The sequence below is a fragment of the Rhineura floridana genome, chromosome 1, assembly GCF_030035675.1.
Source record: "Rhineura floridana isolate rRhiFlo1 chromosome 1, rRhiFlo1.hap2, whole genome shotgun sequence".
Lineage (NCBI taxonomy): Eukaryota > Metazoa > Chordata > Lepidosauria > Squamata > Rhineuridae > Rhineura > Rhineura floridana.
Window position 1 is genome coordinate 283,083,145 of NC_084480.1, and position 21,945 is coordinate 283,105,089.

Here is a 21,945-nt window from a genome sequence, read left to right on the forward strand (position 1 = left end):
AGCAGAAGCTAGCTCCAGAATTCTAGTGGAATGTAGTGGAAGTTTAGCGCTAATTTCCATGATAAATACCAGAAATGACCCATTAGCAACGCTGGGAACCCAGAAGATTGCAGGAGTTTATTGCTAGCTGCAGCCGCTCATGTGACCGGCATCCCAGCATGCAGTGCATTCCCGCCATTTAGTTGTGTGGTTTTTTCGTGGTTTTTTTGCCTGATGAGTGTTGTACCGGTATTCCGGCATCTGTGCAGATAGCAGCAGCATTTCCCGCACATACCCGACTTGATACAACTAAAACAATTTGAAAAGTCAGATCCTAAAGAGAGAGGATTTCATGGCGATGGGACAAGATCTTAGACCTCCTACTCAGTGAGGAACAGTGTGCATCGGTGAGGGACGAAAACAAGCTGTGTGAAAGACAGTTGCGCAAAATGCCGGTATATTGGCTGGCAAAGCTGCTGTTCCTTAACACAACAAGTACTGCAGTGTGAAAGGAATTTTAGAAATCGGGACAGAAGCGCTACCTGTTTAATCCGTTAAACTAACGCAATCAGCCCCATGTGTGAAAGCAGCCTACATCACTATTAGAGTTGATGAATAAGTTTAAAATGGCAAGTTGTGGCATCTGAGTGATCTCTTGCCTAGTTATTTAATTAATTTTGTTAAAAATGGCATCCCAGAAACTTTATATTTTGAACTCTCTATTCTCTCTGACTGTTTTGTGTATTGCCATGAAAATTTACAGGGTTGTTAAGCAAGCGTTTCTGAGTTCAGGACTATACGTTTTGTAAGGTTTTGTTTTGAAATGAGCCTATGGGAAGCATCAGAATGGCATAGGGGCTATTTTCAATTTACATTGCAGAATGAGAATCCACACTTGCTATAATTCTTTTTATGGCATCAGCAATTTGTCTATGCAGCACAAATCCATATTGGTCAGAATATATAAATGTTGGAATTATGGGTTTAAATCTATTGGCTAAAACTGAGGTAAATATTTTATAGTCTGTATTAAGCAATGCTATGGGTCTATATGAATCTGTCAATTGAGGGTCACAATATGGTTTTAAAAGGACCACAATTTTAGAAGTGTCCATGTCTGCAGGGTCACCTTGCAGTATAGCACTGAAGAGATTTAATAATCATGGAATCAGGATGGATCTATATGATTTATAAAATTCATTAGTAAACCCTGGTGTTTTGTTTGTTTTCAGAAATTTAATTGATTCGATTTCATCCTTATTGTCCCTCATTAATGCTCTTTTATCTACATCTGTCAAGGATTTGAGTTTTGCTTCTTGTATATACTTCTCAGTATTTTCAGAACCTACAATGTCATTTTGATATATATTTTTTAAAGTCAGCAAATGTTTCTCCAATTTCTATTGGTGAATATGTCATTGAGCCATCTTTGTTTTGTATTGAGGTTATCATATTTTCTTGTGTTTTTGTTTTATCCTATTTGCTAATAATCTGGCTGCTAATAACCATGCAGGCTAATAATCACCCTGCTGCTGAACTCATAAAATCTTTGCTTGGTGTACAAAATACTAATCATGGTTTTATTAACATCTAGGAAATCTATCCTTTCGTTTTATTTCTAATTCTATCAGATCAATCCGGCGAAAATAACCTTCTAAGGAAGACAATGAGGGTTCCGCTAAGGCGGGGAAGAACTGCCAGTGGACTTCCAGGCATGGTTGGACTACAGTTCCCATCATTCTTGACCGCGGAACATGTTAACCGGGGCTGCTGGGAGTTGGAGTCCAATACCTCTGGAGGGCTGTGCAGGCTCTCCCCGCAGTTGCCCTAAAGATATGACCTAAAACGGGCTCCGAGTATAACTACGTTTCCGTGACTCGGAAGAGAAGAGTCGGCAGGCGCAACTCGCCCCCTCGTTGTCTCCCAAGCAGCGAATGGAAGGCGAGCTCATTCTTACGGCTCTCTGCTCGCATGAAGAGTTCCGGGGGTGGATGCGTGGGGGACTAGGATAGGCCAAGAAGCAGTACGGTAGGTAGGCGGTCCTCGGTTTCCAGGGGAACCGTCTGGAAGCCGCCCCCCCTTGCTCCTTCCAATAACTGCCGCCTTTGTTGTCGTTGCCGCCATGTTGATGCTGGGCCGTGGGCTGGATGCCAGGTAACGGCTGTGCGGAAAATCGGGGGGCGGGAACGGAGGGGACAGACCTAAAAGTCCGCCTTCCCCTCCCACCCCAGAACTCCCCGTCATTTCGCTTCTCGGTCACCCTTGGACTGCTGGCCGCAAAGCGAGGGGGGTCTCCACTGACTGGGGTGGGGCAGGCACAGCGAATAAGGAATGTTCGCCTTGGGATGGATAGAGGGAGGGGGAGAAGGAAGACCCAGTTGGGGGATAAGGAGCAGGGTAGGTTTGAATGGGAGATTAAAACGGGACGGGCCTGGTGTTCTCTCTAACCCCACCCCCCAAGTGTATCCGGCTCTGCCTCGGAGCCATCCTACCAAGCAACCTTCTTTGTTCCCGAGTGTGTTGGGAGAAGTTTCAGTGGCTCAGCCACAAGGGGGGGAAAGGCATCTGCACGTGCTCAGGAGCCATTTTCTTTACGTTTTGCTTCACGTATTTTAGAATTTGGCATCGATACAGAACACAGATGGTTGTGGGTAGCTGAAATCCTCAGTGTATTGAGGGAGTAAGCCCCATTGAACTTCAAGGGTCTTAATTGTGAGGAACTATGCTTAGGATCCCAATGTAAATCCTTTTGCATATCCCAGCACAATTTAAACCTCGAAGGGAAACAATGCCTGGGCCCATCCTAGCAACCTTAGTAGTAGAATCCCCCCCATCGCTGTAGTTGCATCTACCTCAAAGGAAGCAAGCAGAAATCGTTCTTGTTATGGGTAGTGACTGTTCATTCTTATTTCCTTTCTACAGGCACAGACACACACGTTTTAGGTAGCAAAGAGTATGTAACTGTTCTGAATTTTCAAAAGTCAATTACAATTGTTAATGCAATTATAACATTTATTTAAAAGATTTGTAACCCATCTTTCAGGGCATTCTGCTTTCATATAGTGGCTTACAAGTCTCAGACATGAAAATGCAGAGCTTGGAAAATTACTTTTTTTGAACTACAACTCCCATCAGCCCCAGCCAGCATGGCCACTGGATTGGGCTGATGGGAGTTATAGTTCAAAAAAAGTAACTTTTCCAAGCTCTGTGAAAATGCAAATACAAAATACATACACACCATGAGCAGCATTTACCAAATGAATAAATGTGTCTTCGTAGTGTATTTTTTTAGACTTGTAGTGATGACCTGGGGAGACAGTTCCAAAGTGGGGCCACCAATGAGAAAGTTTTGTCCCTTGCATATGCCAGCCTAACAGCTCTTGCTAGCAAGCAGAGCCTTGGACATGTTTATTTATTTTATTTATTTATTGCATTTGTATACCACCCCATAGCCAAAGCTCTCTGGGCGAATATACAAATTTTCTTAATCTTTCTACTTTTAACATGTATCCTTCTTAATTTGTGTTGTATTTCGTTTTTGTTGTGCTTTCTGTTGTTTGTTTGTACATGTTTTTGTGATTTTTTTACTATGATATATTGTATTTTATCTTGTTTGTTCACCGCCCTGAGAGCTATTCTGCTAAGGGCGGTATATAAATTGAAATAATAAATAATAATAATAAATAAATAAATTTAAAAACACATTTTTAAAAAGCAATTTAAAAACACATGCTAAAATGCCTGGCGCCAAAAAGATAACAGTGTTGGCACCAGGCACACCTCATAGGTCCAACTGAACAGTTCTAGCTACAGGCTGAAAATATATTATTTTGCTTATTTATAGCAAACAAGGCTATGTCCTTATGTATCCTGATCTAGTTCTAGTGACACATAGTTAGACAACATTTGTTACACAAGTAGTGGATGGGAATAGCCAAACATTTTGAGTAATGAAGTGTTCACCGGCATTCACAATCAACTGCATGTTCAGTCTATTACCCCCACAACTTGGTATGTGGAAGAGTTTGTTCATCCTGGTGCAGGTCTACCACTACAGTGCCCTACTGGGAAGTAAATGAAGCAGAATTGCACAAGGAAGAATTATCTGCATTAGTGGAATAACAATATCTAGGTCAGAACTTTAATCTCGTGGATTACCGTAGCATCCCTAATTTCTGCTGCTCTTGTTACCATGGATGTAGAAAGGAAATTAGAAGCTTCTGCTTTTAATTAATTACATTTTACTGTTACTTCCAAACCCTAAACTGTGACTTATCATAACTGTGGTTTGGTGAAACAAGCCAGTTTCATAAATCAAGGTTTGAAGATGGCTTGCTTCAAACAAACCAGAGTTAAGATTTACCATAGTTTGATGGGTTCAGAAAGAAAAAAACAATCAAAAGTTTCCAATCGCCATTCGGCTCAGCTGAGGAGGAAAGGGGAGTGTGCAGTCCTGAAGCTTAATTGGGCTCATTACTATTACAACAAACCATGGTTTATCATAGTGACTGAATGCAGCCACAATTTCAGGATAATAATATATGTATAACATTTTCGGTGGCTGCCCATAGGCTCTGGAACTCCCTCCCTAGGGAGGCAAGAATGGCCTCCTCTGTGCAGTCCTTCCGCCGACAGCTAAAGACTTTTTTCTTCCGGCAGGCCTTTGGAACTGAAGGCTTTAAGGGTAGTGATTGAAGAGGGTGCTGTATGTTATTGTTTTACTTGTATGCTCTTAAACTGGGTTGCAGTATTTTAAGTGTATGTCTAATTGGTTTTAACATCTTAATAGTTTAATTCTGTTTTAATGCTCATTTTTATATGTTTATATGTTCTTAATGATATGTACTTACTTTTATCTGGAAGCCGCCTTGAGTTCCAGTTTGGAAAAAGGGCGGGGTATAAATAAAGATGATGATGATGATGATTTCATAATTTGGAGGTATATGTTTGTAGAGATAACTAAAAAGCTTGTAACTAAAAGCTTGAAAACAATGTTTGTGTGTGGTTAATCACCAGATTTGCTACTAGCACATTTGGATGCTAATGTGATTTTTTCCCCAGTGGAACACCTGCTATTTAAAAATGGTATTGAAATTTTTAGCCTCTTAAATTGCATGTAAATCAGTATCGTAGATATGTGATCAGTATCCAATCTGGTATTTGATGCCTGCTCCATGGAATATACCATGCCATGGCAAAATAATGCCATGGCAATTTGAAGTCAAAATTTTACTCAGCCAAGTGCATCTGTTGGCAACAAGCAGCTTTATCAGATGCTTTGAAAAGGGAGATTGATGTGGGAATCCAACTCATTAGTAAACATGAATTCATAATAGTTAATCTTCTGTGGTTTGGGTGCTAGAAAGACTGCATCCGTTTGCACACTTGCAGTCAGTGAGACTTAGTTCCAAGCAAGCCAGTCTGATGTATAGGAATTGTTTCCTCTTCCATGTCCTGTCCCAGCAACTAAGGTAGTATAAGAACACCTTCCTAAGTATACTGCCCATCCATCAAGTTTGAACAGCATGGGAATATTGGTGTTGCAAGTTTCCCCAGCTCTTGAGACTCCCCAAATCCAAAGCCTGAACATCTGCTAGAAGTAGTAAAAATGTTCCTGTTGAGCAACCATTCAGTAAGGCTGCAATCCAACACACACTTACCTGAGAGTAAGTCCCATTGAACTCAGTTGAGCTTACTTCTAAGTAGACATGTATTGGATTGCAGCCTAAGAAAATATTTTGGGTAACTTACCTAAATAAGCTTAGGTTGTTGTTGTTATGTGCCTTCAAGTCAACTACGACTTATGGCAACCCTATGAATCAGCAACCTCCAAGAGCATCTGTCGTGAACCACCCTGTTCAGATCTTTTATATATATTTTAGGTGCTTTCACAAACAATACAATACCTGTAGTCTGGAATATATTACCTACGAGTGCTAATAGAATGTGGGAGAGCCAATTTTAAATCTAGCCAGTGTAGATTTTCCTGTTGTACACCAAGCGCATGCAGGGTTGGTATGCTGTGGTGAAATAAAGAGCTGGACTTAGAATAGATCGGGTCAGTTCAAGTCCTTTCTTAAGATGAAGCTGAATAGGGAGTCTTGAGAATGGTATGGTTTTCAGCCTATCCAATTTCACAGGCCTGATAGAACGGAATTTAAAAATACACAATTGGTTAATAACTACTAACACACCTTAGGTTTCACTTGCGAAAGTGGACTTGGTAATGTTTACTATTAACATTAATGTTTATAGATTATGTTATCAACCCTAAACTCTTACTGATGGGGCAGATTGTCAATCCAAATATCTGTTTGCTTTTTCTTCAAAGGAACTGAGATTAAAATAATGGAAATGTTGCCCAAGTTTTTTATGCTGTTGTCAATGTTGTCTGACCATAATGCTTTAACTTCTTTGTCTAGGGACAATCAGACTCGTCAAGTACGAGAATCTGTGTCAAACGTGGAAAAACATTTTGGTGAATTGTGCCAAATATTTGCAGCGTATGTACGAAAAACTGCCAGACTGCGAGACAAAGCAGATCTTCTAGTAAATGAGATACATGCTTATGCAGCTACAGAAACACCAAGTTTAAAGCTTGGATTGCAAAATTTTGCAAACGAGTTTTCCAAACTTCAAGATTATCGCCAGGCAGAGGTATACAATTAAGTTCATATATATTTCTTGGTGGAAAATTAATAAAAAATTTATTTGCACATATAACTTTATAAACATTTAAGAATAAGAGGATGAATCCAGAGGAAGTTAGTTGTGCCATACCCCAGTGGGACAAGCTAGTCCTAACTAGCTTTTCACATTGATTTCAGTGGGATCTAAGTGCATCTAACTTTCTTTGGATGTAATCCAAGGAAGCCCCAGAATCCTCTGGTAAACTAACAAAGTAAATGCTATGTAGTCAGCAACTACACTGTCTCCTGCAAATGACCATAGGTGGTTGTGAGTACACTGCAGGTGCATAGTGCAAAAACACCTGGAATCAATTTTGATATAGGGCTATATAAATATCTTGTAAATAAAATACAGTATACTCCTGTCATGACTATAGAAACAATTTTTGAAAAAAGTGGATACTGTATAGTGCAAACTCAAAAAAAATAGAACTTGCATACTAAGCTGATACTGTTACTCTTTTGTCCCTGCTGTCACTTCTTCCTTTCCCCACAGTTCTGCGACAACACTGAATATACAGTAGGGCCCCGCTTACCGGCATTCCGCTAATGCGGCGGCTTTCCTCCCGTCTTTTAAAGCCGACTTTGCGGCATTTTCACGCAACGCGCCCCATTAAAATCAATGGGATTCCGCTTTACGGCGATTTCCGCTTTATGGCGGGGGTCCAGAATGGAACCCGCCGTATAAGCGGGGCCCTACTGTACCTGCTTTTTCATGCTGTCATTTCAAAATGGCTGTTCTTTACGTATGTGCCCTTTTCTCAACCCTGGCCTGTGTTCAGATGAGTACAGACCCTACACGTTTCTTCCTCAAAGAATGGTACAGTTGCTAGTTGTGTTCTTACTCGGGCAACTGCTGCTTGGAAAGGCAAGGCTGATGGGACCTAGCAAATGTTTCTAGAGATCAGGAGAAATTTTAGTATCTTGCATAGGTACAGTTCTATTCCCAGGGCAACTATTTCTTCTTTGTTTTATTTTTCATCATCATTATAATAATTTATAAGGTGTTTAAAAAACTCCTAAGCACTGTACAAAGAGTCAAGTCCCTGTTTGCAATGGCTTATAATTAATAAATATAAAAAGAGGAGGGAAGAGACAAACAAGCATTCAGACACATGCTACATAATGAATTTACATAATAGCCATTATAGGAAAAGCGCCAAATTACAGCTAGTTCATGCAGGCAGATGGAGAAGTCCTTGCTGTCTCACGTTTCTCAAAATGATCATATTTTATGGTTATACCAATCTCCATGCCATTTTCTCTCACTCTGTTTCCTCCCCTCCAATCACCTGCTAAACCATTCCTTGCAGAAATACCCAGTATTTGAAAAACTCTTTTGAAAACTTTAATCAAAATTGGAAGATTGGTTAACAATCTTCAGCTGATTTTAATGGATGGCACATTTGTTTGCTGCTGTTTACTTTGGTCCGGGCTTTATTATTGTAAAAGAGAATGAGGGAGAAATATTACATGTCCTTTCTTCTAACAGTGAGTAGCACCTTTGGGTATTAAATTAAACATATTTTCCTCAACATTTAAAAAAGGCACCTGTAAGGGTTTGGTGATATGCCAGTTGTATTCCAACTTTCAGTTAAAAGCCAGATAATCAATTGAATTTTGAAGTAAATAAATATAAAGAATTAATCAATATAATGTTAAAACCAAATTTGGATTTTCTTACTGCATAACCTCCAATGTTTTCCCCCTTCCACTATTCTTCCCCTTTCCTTAGCTGAATTGTGTGTCTGAGCTTCCTCAAAACCAGTTTTATAGCCAAAATATAGTTAAAATGATTCTTCATTATTTCTCTTTCTAGGTAGAAAGACTCGAAGCAAAAGTTGTTGAACCTCTGAAATGTTATGGGACCATCATAAAACTTAAGAGAGTAGGTGGTGGATTTTGTTTTCCATTGTATGTTTTTTTCTTTTCCAGGAAGGTAATTATCTAAGCAAGTTCAACTAATATTTCTGATCTAAGGAATTAATATTTCAGTAATCAGATCTTGGCAACTGTAACAGGGGTATGTCCTATCAATAATTAAATTTTACATACATGTACATTACTCTAGAACCTGGGGGCATCCAATGAATTGGAATGGCAGATTGAAAAAACAAAAGGAATCAACTTCTTCACGCAGATCCAAACCATTCCCCTGATCTGCCCCTTTTGTTTGTACCAATGTTAGAGCTTCAACATCAATAAAAGCAAGGGCAACAGAAGCTTCTGCAGTGCTGAGAGAGGCTGTACAAGATCGGATCTCCCCCACCTTGCAGTTAGACCGCCCTCTGCTCTCTGTTTTCAAAGAGAAGAATTTGAGATGCCCTTCCAGGGACCATAGGATTGTAGCGTTAGGCAACTTCATAGCTATATCCTCTATCAGTGGCTATTAATCATATTTCATGCCGTCCCTACGATCAAAGGCAGTATGTCTCTGAATATTAATTGAGTGGAAAAAACAGCGGAAAAGCGCTGTCAACGTCATGACACGCACAGTTAATAATAGCACCCACATTTTGAACTAACTGTAGTTTCAGAATCTTTTTCAAAAGAGAGCAGCATGTAGAGGTACCACTTACGTTCTTAAGAGACTAACATTTTTAGTCTGGTTCAGAACAGTGTCATATAGTTTGCCAAAATGACAGTAATAGTAAGCGTGTAAACTTGGAAACGTAACTGATTTCTTAAAAACATTCCTACAGGTATAGCTGCTGTGCTTACGTAATAAGAACTTTGTTTCAACTATACTTCGATTAGAATCACTGACATAAGAACTTAAGAGCACACTACTAGATCAGCCAAACATCCATCTCAGCCTCAGAATCTGGATGTTCCCTATTGCTATAACGACTAAAAGTCATTGACAGATCCGTCCCTCATTACTAGGACTGCTCACAGATCTTGAAAAGCTACAGGTGTAGTAGTAGTTACCACCTATTTAAAGGATTCCCTCCCATGCTGTTAAGGTGATATTTTATGGAGCAATGAGACATCCCTATGTTTCTTAATACTAAATATTGCCATTCAGAAAATATAGCAATTCGGGGAGTTCTGTATTCAACCTTTTGTTGACTGTTGCATATCCTTTGTTTTCTTTTACTTTTTCACTCTATGCATTAAACACATGGAATGGCCTTTTATTTAGAAACTGCAGATTCTCACAGCAGATTAGACTTTGTCATGTGATATCCAATTAAGATTCTCCTGCATTAAATCTAGTATTTAGTTGAGGGATAAAACTAACCAAATTTTACCCAGTGGCATATCTTAAAAATTAAAGGAAAACTGTTTCTTTAGAAGACACCATCTATTATTCCAGTTCATAACTTTGCCTTGATCAGTATTCTAAAGTCCATGCCCTAATATTACACAAAACTGAACGCTGTTAGTGTAGTAAAACTGCTTTGACTTGAAGGTTAGTCATCAAGAACTCAAGTGAACAGAAACCTGTTTTTAGAATGTTCAGACTTTGAGAATGTCCATAAATATAATTGCAGGAGGATCTCAAAGCAACTTTAGCAGCAAAGAATCGAGAAGCAAAACAGCTCTCACAGCTTGAAAAAACACGCCAACGAAATCCGTCAGATCGGCACATTATTGTATCCTTTTTGTGCATAAGTGTTTAACGACCCTAAAATACACTTGTTTTTCTAGATAAGGCTGCTGCAAAAATTGTGTGTACATGAAATGATTGTGTGTACATGAAATGCCTCTCCACAGCAATTTCTGCCACCCACTGTCTCCATAAAGTATTCTATGGTTGATTGGCAGCAACATAAGCAAATCAACATGATTAAAACCAAAGTTACCTACTAATGAGACTCCTGTGAGGAAAAAAGTCTCTTTCTTTGCTCCCTATTTTATAGATTTTTAAAAAGAAGCCATCAGTAATTTCTGGGAATGCCTAACAGAGACTGGGAGCCCACTGAATTATTTGTATATAAATATGCCTTTATGCATGCTGAATATTACAAAGTTTTAGCATTTTCCATAACTTAGTAATTTTTCCTCCTTTATTGCAAACTTCAGTCACAGGTAGGTCTTCTATTTTAGCTGAAACATCAGAACAAAATCTTCTATTGATAATTATGCTTATTTTGGTTTTTTGTATATCAGTTTCCCCGCAGTTATAGAGTTCTATATCTTTGTTATAAGATATAACAAAGTATATAAAAGTGAAGGCAATGAACAGTCATCAGCTGCTCTTCTCAGTTCAGTAAATCATGCTCTTTTCTGATAAAACTGCTTGAAAAAGTAGAAAATGAAATTTATTCCATTTTCATATTGCTTAAAAAATACAAACATGTATCGATCAGCTTGTTTTTGCTTTGAAAATTCTCTTAAGAGGAAATGTAAGCTTACTATTAGAAATGCAGTCTTAAAAGACCTGACTTCCTCTCTGGTGGGTAAGAGTATGGTAGCAAAGGTCTCTGACATTGCATAGTGTGTGCTTTAAAATTTCAGCTCTACAAATCTACACTCTGTACATTTTCTGTGACAAATCTCAGATATGCAATAGTAATTGCTAGCTTATACTGCTGGTCCTGTTTGTTTACTTTTTTTCTTGAGAATCTTCTGAATGTCTTTTTTAAATATTACTTTTCCCTTTGCTTGCTCACATCAACCATATTTTGATTATATTTTCACTAATTTGTCACCTTCAACATCAGCTGCTGTCTTCTAGTTGCACTTTCACCTTCACCTGACATCTCTTCAATCATCTTTTGGGGGGGGATTGTTTAATTAATAAACTTGGTTTTTTTGTGTGTGTAAATTCCTTGGAGATACTTTATATTGGGCAACAAATAAATTAATAAAAATATTCCTCTTCCATGGTAGAGTTCTGTCAGCCCCGTTTCCTTATCTCACTCTTATTGAACACCTTTGATCACTATCACACCAACTCCCCATTATCCCTTCTAAACTTGCTTCTTCCATAAAACCTTTTCAGGATCACCAAAGGTTCATCTCTGATGTTTTTTACACTGGTTACTTGCCTGCTTTTACTATCTATGCCCTCAGCCAAGCCACCAGCCCTGGGCCTTTGCATGTTTTTTAAAATTGCTTAACCGCTCGGCAGAAGCCTTGTCATTAGTGTGATCTCTACAACATCTTCTACACTTTTACCCTAAATACATAGGGCAGAATCCAGCTGGTCTAACTCCACTGATGGAAGACGTCAATCAAAAGGAGCTCCCCTCTCCAAAATTTGCAGGGGCTGCAGATCGTTTCTCTCCCTGTTCTGCTGATGGATATTTTCCTTCAGTGGTATAAAACCAATTGGATTCCACCCATAGTTTATGATCATCTTAAAGCAATAATAAACTTTATTAATATAGCTGTATCTTTGCATGTGTTCCATAAGACCTGTTATGTTTTCCAAACCTTGGCAAGGGGTGCTAAAATAGTAGATGTGATTCAATATAATGTCAGATATTTGCTTATGGAATCTGATCTGTTGGTGACTGGCCAGTAAAGAGACCTAGGAGTAATTGTGGATAGTTCAGAAATGTTGCCTCACTGTGCAGCAACTGTGAAAAATGTGGATTTTATGTTGGGGATCATTAGAAAAGGGCTTGAAAATAAAACTGCCAATATCATAAGGCTGTTCTACAAATATATGATGCAACTGGACTTGGAATAGTATGTACAGTTCTGTTAACCTCATCCCAAATGTTACAACATTTGGGACTGGAGGCATTCAAGAGGCAGCTGGACAGCTATCTTTCGGGAATGCTTTGATTTGGATTCCTGCATTGAGCAGGGGGTTGGACTTGATGGCCTTGTAGGCCCCTTCCAACTCTACTATTCTATGATTCTATGATTTTTAGTTTAGAATAAAGTCAAGTAAGGACAAGGCAATGACATGACCAAGGTTTATAAAATTATGCATGGTGTAGAAAAAGTGGATAGAGATGTTTTTCTCTTATAATTCTAGAACCCAGGGAGCTCTAGAATGAAACTGAATGGAGGAAGATTCAGGACAGACAAGAGGAGTACTGGTTTAACTGGCATGTAAAACTGGAATTTGCTACAACAAGCTGTAGCAATGGCCACCAACTTGGATGGCTTTAAAAAAAATCCAGTCAAATCCTTGGAAGATAAAGCTACAATGGCTACAATCTATGATGATTGCATACTATCTCCAATATCAGAGGCAGTATTTTTCTGAATATCCCTAGTTGCTAGGGAGAACATGTGGGAAGAGTAGTTGTACTCGTACTGTATCCTGTTTATAGGTTTCCAATAAGCATCTGGTTAGCCACTGTGAGAACAAGAAGCTGGACTAGATGGGCCTTTGGTGGATTCAGGAGAGCTCCTCTTATGAAACAGCGTTGTCAGTAGATTAACAGCTTTGCTCTTTCTGGAAGCTACAACTGTAGTAGTTTGTATTTCCAGGGCACCCTAATTAATTTCCATTTTTTTAAAAAAAACAACTACAGGATAACTTATCATTATTTACATTTTAAGGCTGAAAGTGAATTACAAAGAGCTTCATTGGATGCCACTCGGATAAGTCGGCAATTGGAGGAAACCATTGACAACTTTGAAAAACAAAAAATAAGTGATATAAAGGTTGGTATATAATTCTTATATAAAGCATTGATCTAAAAATGGCTCAAGTGAGATTATTCAGATTTTAATTAATGGAAACAGAGAATGCTATTCCTGGCCCTCCTTCACCATTTATTGTGACAGTATCAAACTGCTGTTCAACAGGATTCTTTAAAGTCATAGCTGGGAATAAAGAGACGATCCGATTTCAAAATTACTTCAGTTTAACATCATAAAATTTTACTTTATCTACTTTTGAAGTTTTTATTTATGTAACTTTAAAGTTGACAATGAGGACATTGATCTTGGCATAGTCATTAACCAAAATGGAGACAGTAGTCAAGAAATCAGAAGAAGGCTAGGACTATGGAGGGTAGCTATGAGAGAACTAGAAAAGATCCTCCAATGCAAAGATGTATCCCTGAACACTAAAGTCAGGATCATTCAGACCATGGTATTCCCAATCTCTATGTATAGATGTGAAAGTTGGACAGTGAAAAAAGCAGATAAGAGAAAAATCAATCATTTAAAATGATGTGTTGGAGGAGAGCTTTGCGCATACCATGGACTGCAAAAAAACCCAGAACTATCACTAGAAGCTAAAATAATGAAACAGGTTATCATACTTTGAACACATAATGAGAAGACATGATTCACTAGAAGAAAAACAGAAAGGAGCAGAAAAAGAGGAAGGCCAAAGAAGAGATGAATTGATTCCATAAAGGAAGCCACAGACCTGAACTTACAAGATCTGAACAGGGTGGTTCATGACAGATGCTGTTGGAGGTCGCTGATTCATAGGGTTGCCTACTTGAAGGCACATAACACCACATTGGGTGTCTGAATTCAAACGTAATCTAACCCAAAAACTACTGAGGTACACTGGACCCCCATAATGTTATCTTTAAAGAAAAAGAAGCATGTGCAGAGAACAGTAAGCAACTCTTTTGTAATGTGACTGGAAAAATGTTATAACTTACTGGACTATTGGGAAGCACTAGAGGACAAAACAGAAACCAAAAAGTGCTGTGGGCTGATAATACTGGGCTCAAGTAATGGAGGGGGTATGACATGGGTTGTATCCAGCACTGTCATTCCACAAGCAGAACAGACTTGTTTGTGCAATAGGACTTCCTCTTTCCTTCACACACGCTCAACATTTCCTCCAGAGCATTAGGAAACCTCTACAGCAGATTTAAGGAGCTGGAGAGGAGAGGAAGGGTAAGTTCCATTGCGCATGTGGAATGCTGCTTGCAGTGTTGGATGTAACTCATTACAAATAGAAACCAGTGCTGCAAGTTGGCACTGTAAGAGCCCTTCTATGTCAAGATAAAGCCAACTTGGAGCAGAATTAATTCTCTAGGGTAAATTTCATCCTGGATTCCAATGGAACCCTATAGTGCTTTGTAATTTTGTGTACGCGCACACACAGCAATGTACAGGGGAAACAAAATCTACTCCGCTGGTTTTGAAATTGTATACTCGCCAACAAAATGGAATCAAGATATGGGCTAAATGCTAAATTACTTCACTTACCCAATTTTGAGAGGTTGCTGGGGATAGAATGGACCCCCGTTAGCTTAGGACTATTGTAGTTTTACTTTCCTGTTCTTTTCAGTAGGGGTAAATAGCTTAGTTTTAAAAATAGAAAGTATGCTGATGAAATATTGCAGGATAGCTGAGCTCATAATTGTGGAGTATGACACTCATATTTGCTAAATAAAAAAAGTTTACAAATATTTCAAACAGCTGCTGGGATTCACATGGGCTATTTTACCTAGAAAAAAGTGTGGAGAAAAATGTAATTAAGGAATTTTTTTAGAAGTTCAGGCTACACTATAGTATCGTAGCCCATCCACACCAAAATTCCGCTTGTGTTGAAATAGGGAAACTGTTTCAGAACATAAGAACCCGCTGGTACAGACCAATGGCCCATCTAATCCAGCATACTGTTCTCACAGTGGCCAACCAGTCGCCCATGGGAAGCCTGTAAGCAGGACCTGAATACAAAGAGCACTCTCACCTCATGCAGTTTCCAGGAAATGGTATTTGGAAGCATACTGCCTGCTCCTATGGAGGCAGAGCATAATCTTCATAGCTAGTAGTCATGATAGACTTTTCCTCCATGCTATGCAGGGCTTGCTGAATCAGGGGCTAAAGTTATGTACTTATTCAGTTATAATTTGGTCAGGTCCCTAGCAGGTCCCTGTAGTATCTTCGGTGATGAAACGGAAGTAATTCTTAACTGTGGGCAACCTGGTTTGGAACAGGAAGGAAAGAATAGTAGGTTCAGGTGCAGGGGTAACCCAGAAAGTATATGCAGAAAGACCAATTACCTGGCTGTATGCAGAAGTGAGCTATGACTTCATTGACTTCGTATAGGCTGATAAAAGAAAAATCTCTGCCTATGAGAGGCTTCCATTCCATCTACACGGGCTGCTTAAACTAAAGATCCACCTACTTTTATGCTAAAGTAAAGAAGGTCTTGTAACACTTTTATCTTTGTTTTAGAAAATATTTTCAGAATTTCTAACAATTGAAATGCTATTCCATGGAAAAGCCTTAGAGATTTACACTGCTGCCTACCAAACTATACAAAATATTGATGAGAATGAAGACCAAGAGGTGAGAGACCTGATGAAGCTCTTATGTTTTAACATGGTTTTTAAAACCTTCATGGTAGCAACCCAGGCAAGAGATATTGCGTACACAATTCACACAGTATTTAATGCTATTTTTTTCTTCCCAAGCCATGTCTAGTCAATGTATTCAGTTTTGATGAACAAAATGAAGTCTAATGTTAGTGTCAAATTGTGAGTCATCAGATGCAATAAGCAATTTTAAAGTAAGCTTATTGACTGGAATCTTTCTAGAGGTTTTTCAAAGAAAATATCAAATGCCAGTCTCTGCAGTGATCGGATGAAAGTCTTAAGTCTTTTCTCCCTTAGTCTACTATTTCACTTGAAGTCAAGTTCTAGTCTTAGAAAAAAGAAATTTAAGACAAGTTTGGAGCTGTGGTCCCACATTAAGGAATCCAAAACTAACCTCACACTGCATTTCATCCCTGCACCCCTCCCTCAGGAATCCACTCCAGCAAGTTAAGCAGAACTACAAGAATTTATGCCAGTGTAACACAGTTGGCCATAATGAAGGAAAGCAAGTTAGAAAAATCATCTGGTCCCTGTACAGGACTCGTAACTATTTTGGACTGAAAGCTGCATTCACCCTTGGCCAACCCTCTGGGGGCTGCCTACCAGCTGTGGGTGTGACCCACTCTTGCAAGCACACACAATACTCACACAGCACCCCCCACAGCTAACGAGGATGAGGTGAGGGTTATCAGTCCCTCTCTGTGATCAAAATGATAAATCTGATGACCAGGCAGGAGCAATTTGCATCCCTATCAGGACACTGGGCTTCATCCACCCTAGCACTGAGCCTATTTCACTACCACTGAAATTGGGAGAGTTTTACAGGGGCAAGAAAATTAGATAAGTAATGGTGGACATGGTAGACAAGCTTCCTTTACAGGTTTTTGTTAACGACCATCCCTTACTATACATAGCTTCAGCAGAGTTTCTGGGTGCATTGCATTCAAGTGGACCAACAGTGAAAAATTACAGGACTGGCCCGTGCCCAAGCCTTTGGCTCTCCAGATGTTGCTGAACTACAATTTCCAACAGCCCTGACGACTATGCAGATGGGAGTTGTAGTTCAGCAACATCTGGAGGGTCAAAGGTTCCCCACAACTGCTCTAGAAGAACATGCTCCAGAATCTAGAAGATTCTGAACCTGAAAGATAATCTTACCCCTTATATACCTGGTCCATCACTGTGCTCTGCAGGCGAGGGCCTCCTGCAGATACCATCTTATCAGGAGATCCATTCCACACAATGTAGGAAACAGACCCTTGGTGTTGTTGCACCTTTGGAATTCACCCCCCATAAATATTAGACAGACACAATTTCTGTTATCTTTTTGATACCTACTGAAGACCTTCCTCACTCAACAAGCCTTTTAAAGAGAGAACTTAACCCAGTCTGAGTCTGTTGAAATTGCTTTTTAAGATGTTTTTAAAGTTTTTTTAAAGCAGCACGACAAGAACTTATGCCATTATAACAGTTGGCCATAATGCAGCAAAGCATGTTAGCAAAATCCTTTGGTCCCTGTAAAAAAAAATGTTTTTGTGCGTTTTATCCCTTGTTTGTACCCTGGGCTCCTTCTGGGAGGAAGGGCAGGATAGAAATTTAACAGATAATAATCTCCTGCACCATACCGAGGTTCTGTGGCAGACACATGCACAGGGTTTCCTTAGGTAATGAATTTATTTAGAAAAGGTTCACAGAAGGTAGGTTTGAAAATCACAGGCCTACTGTATATTCTGAACACTAACATTTATTTAACAGCGATTTCGAAGTTCACTTTATCAGTCAGACCATCAGTCTCGTTTGGATATTGTCCGTGCGAATTCAGAGTCTCCCCTTCAGAGGACTGCTTCATCCAAATCTTGTCCTGGAATAGTACAGGTAGGATAGAAAGCTTGAATGCTTTCCTTACCTACATTCTAAGAAACTTCATTAAATTAATGAATTAAACTATCTCACTTTTTAATTTTAAGCACCTCCTCTGGCCCATTCTCATCAAAGGAGAAAGACGTTCCTTGCCTCGTGAATTTTCTGTCTCACTGTCATTTTCACTCAGTATGCAAGGAGTTGTTGGTGCTGCCATTGGTTCCACCGAAAGGCTGTGGCATCACTAGAGGGCAGGGCAGGCAAGCAAGAAGGTATTGGGCAAGCTTGTGGCACTAAGGCTCACCTGAAAGTGGCCCAAGCCCCACTAGTAGGTCCTGTGTCAGTTTGAGAAATAGTGCCTTATCCTGGCAACAATAAACCCTTATTGTTACCAAAAATATTGCTAAAAGGTACTAAATATATTTTTAAAAATGCAGATTGACTTCATTCTTCAAGTCCAATTCTGTTTTCTCTATGACAGTTTCCCTCCAAACTCTTGATTTGTTGTATTCTCTGGTAACAGATTTCCAGGAATCGGTTGAAAAAGGAGGAAGAGGATGAGGAAGATGAAGAGGATGAGGAAGATGAATATGAAGATTAAGAATTAGAAACCAAAGAGAGAATATTTGGGAGTAGAAAATGTTTTTTTCTGCAAATTAAGATGCTTTTCATTATGTTGGTGCTTTATGATAGATTTAAAACACCATTAAGAAAATCCATTCATTGAAGAAAGATCATTGTTTCCTGATCACTTACCATCATTAATGGTATGAAATTTAAAGGTCTACTAAAAGTGGATGGTTTCAACAATATAAAATGAGTCCTTGAGTTTAGCTCTGTATGAGAAAGTTCAGTTTCATCATTCAAGATTAGTATTAGATTAAGTGTAATTGAGAATGTTTTCTATCCTTTTCATAGAAAAGATACATCTGCAAACATAAAGGACCAATTCTAAAATAGTACAATCACTCAGATCCTAGCAACCAAGCACATCTTCAGTTTCTTTTGCTTTTCTTTTTCTTCTTAAATTGTTTTATGTTTGCCTAGGCACCTTTGGGAGGAAGGGTGGAATATAAATTTAAAAAATAAAGTTTCATTACTTATGCTAAATTAGGTGGTATTCAATGTTCATAAGACATAACCAATTTAAGTTCATTAATTTCAATGAGTCTACTCTCAGTAGGACTTAATTTGATGCAACCCATAAATTATGGAAGCAAATTTAGCAGCTGGTGAAAATATCCATCCCTGCTTTGCTCAGTACAACTTTTTATGCTAAAGTGATCTCAGAAAGGTATCACAGATCATTCCAAATGTCTTTATTTCCAATTTGTTGTATGCCTGGGTTGTTAAAGGACTCTACTATGCAGATTTCCATGCCTGCTCTTGCTTGAGGTCTTCCCTAACATCTTGCCCTTCAACCTTTAACTTAATTGAATCTGCATCACTTGATTTTCAACAGACACAGTGCAACTGACTGACAACTAGACAGAGTTCTCAAAGCAGCTTCAGTATCTAGGTGAGAGTGCTTTCAGCACTACAGAACATCTAAATTAGATGTAGATATTTGGGGTGATGTATTTTTCTTAATTTCTCTTCATATCAGAATTTCTGCATTAAATTTATATTATAAAGACTAGGCTTTCTGCATGAATTTCCGTTTTGCTGTTGAATTTAAATACACCCTTATGGAATATTTAAGCCATTAGAAATGATAAAAAATAAATATGCACATTATTTATAAAACAGTACCTCCAGTCTCAGTAATTCTTAAACTGCGGACTGCAGAATGCAGAGGGAAACTCAGATATCATGCAGTTAAGAGCGAAGAGCTAAAAGCCTTTTCTTGCATAAGTGCAAAATGTGTAACTCGCATCTAATTGAACTATGGTGAACATGAAGGTTTGTGGGAAAGGAAAAACAAAGCCTGAACACTGACCTCTTGCTTCACAACAATCTCAGTGACATACAAGATAACCAAACAGAGCAATACTAATTAGTTACCTACTGGTGCTTTCCCCTTCTCACCCCACATATTCAGTAGACCATCCAAACTCAGTGAGGTTGCTTTGGACCCAAACAGCTGTTGGAAATATTTGTAAAAGTGTTTTTAGCAAATCTGAACCAATTCATAACTCCATCTTCAAGCAGTTATGGATTCAGTTGTCTTGAGGTGTCACATCTTCCCCGTCTTTAATTTTTTAAAAAATATTACTTAACCAGCTAAACTATCAGGCCTGATTTGCCCCTGCTGAGCAGAATGGACAAGTGAAACTGATTGATTCTTTCCCCAATTTCTTGAAACAGGATAAGGAAAGTACCTAACGATTTTTGCTGTATAAGCAAACCCATTTTTGTGGTTATACTACTTAATAGCACTGAAGTTTGTTTGTTTTTGTAATTCCCCACACCCACCTCTGTACATTCCTGTGTGCATGCACACATGTACACACACAACTATTACAGGAGTCAATTGGACTCCAGGAGCAAATTTTACCCTTGGGTGATTCTGCTTAAAGTTGGCGCTGTCTTGACAGAGAAGTTAACACTCTCAAAGCACAAACATGTTTCACCTAGGCATATTTGGGTTTCTGTCTCCACCCCACCCCCCGCCACCTTTCCCTTTCCCTTCCACTGCTTCCCGATAGCCCCATGGGGAAATAAGATTAGCACTATGGGATCCAATAAACTTTAATTGCTTTTGCATTAGATTATTACATTTTTGGAAGGTGATGCTAAGTAAGAGTGGAGTCATTTTGAAATCAATCACTATTTCCAGCTACGATTTTAAAGGGGTCCTCTAGCCCCCAACTGCAGAGTGATACTGTTAAAAATAGTGTATGATGTTTAATTCTGCAACCTTTCAAGAACCCATCCCCAAGATGGCTCCAACGTAAAACAACATGGCAGTCTAAAGAACAAACAAAAAAGGTGGTCTGCAATATAGATAAGCAGATGAACAAACATCCTAATACATATTTTGTATGTAGTTTCAGTAGAAAAATGGGATATTCATTATTGTAATAATGTTTACTAGATAACACTAACAGTGAAATAGCAGACAAATTGTGATAAAACACAGAAAGATGGTTAAATAAATATTTGTAATTGATATTTGTATTATATCAAATGCAACTGAAGTGGCCACAAGGATGTAGATTGTTGGTATATATAAATTAGTTGAACATGTAATGTTCTCTACTGAAGTAATACTAGAACGTGAATTTAGTTTGTTGGCAGTTTTCTTAAAAGCACCGGGAAAATGAGCTGCTTTGAGTATCACAAATGCATTTGGGGGAATATACTATAAGAATTGGGAGTACCCAGACAACCTTCCCAAAGCAGGCCATTTCATACAATCATCTCCATTGAACACACTGTCATCCCCTTCTCCCATTATATTATTTTTCATCTGCACAGGACACCAGACTCAAAATCCTTGTCTCTGGGGATTCATTATTTGATTTAAAGGATAACATGTGCAAGCATAATCTGCTTTAGACCATGGATGGCAGGATTCCCTCGACTAACTACCCCATTCAAAATTGTATCCTCAATTAGGATTCTGTTCTCAAAAAGTAAAGCAGGACACTGCTCAAAAGGAAATATTTGACAAGGTAGGAATTTCCAACTGAAGACATTCCATCTCCTATACAGACATACCACAAATAAAATTATTTAATGCAAGGATGGAGAACCTATGACTCTCCGTGCGTTGTGGAACTATACTCCTATCCCTGACCACTGGCCATGGTGGCTGGTGCTGACAGAAGTTGGAGTTCAACTGGTTTAATAAATACCAAGTGCACTGGGATATCCTACCAACCAGTGAATACAAGTAATCGCCACAAAATTATCCAAGAAAAATAAACCTCATAATTATATTATGCAGTCATTTACAAGTTCTTCCACTTTTTAATCTTGAAAAGTAACTCCCATCTAGCAGCACTTGCTTCATGTTGTGTGCTAGTTGTGTGATCAAAAGTGGTCAGCACTAAATGCTATAAAAGGCAGGAGTTTGAAGCAGCCCCAAACGCAAGTGTTACGCAGGGAAGTAGCGGGGTGGAAAATGGTAAATTTGCTTTTCTTACAGATCAATCAGAAAGCTCACCAATACTAAGCTCTGAGAAAGGAAATACAACTTCCTGCTTGCAGTGCCATCTCTACAACTTTCTTGTATCCTGTAAACCAGCCTTCCCCAATCTAGTGCC

The 21,945-nt window shown here is 38.8% G+C and overlaps 1 protein-coding gene across 1 annotated transcript; it reads left to right on the forward strand.

The window, feature by feature from the left end:
- Positions 1–2,026: 2,026 nt before the first annotated feature.
- CIBAR1 (CBY1 interacting BAR domain containing 1) lies at positions 2,027–19,614 on the forward strand. The gene is given in 10 exon segments (XM_061611616.1): positions 2,027–2,133; positions 6,402–6,636; positions 8,488–8,556; positions 10,166–10,267; positions 10,698–10,703; positions 13,140–13,244; positions 15,735–15,848; positions 17,630–17,749; positions 18,258–18,366; positions 19,484–19,614. Coding segments are annotated over 10 exon segments (1,023 nt in total). The 5' UTR covers positions 2,027–2,101.
- The last annotated feature ends 2,331 nt before the right edge of the window (positions 19,615–21,945 follow it).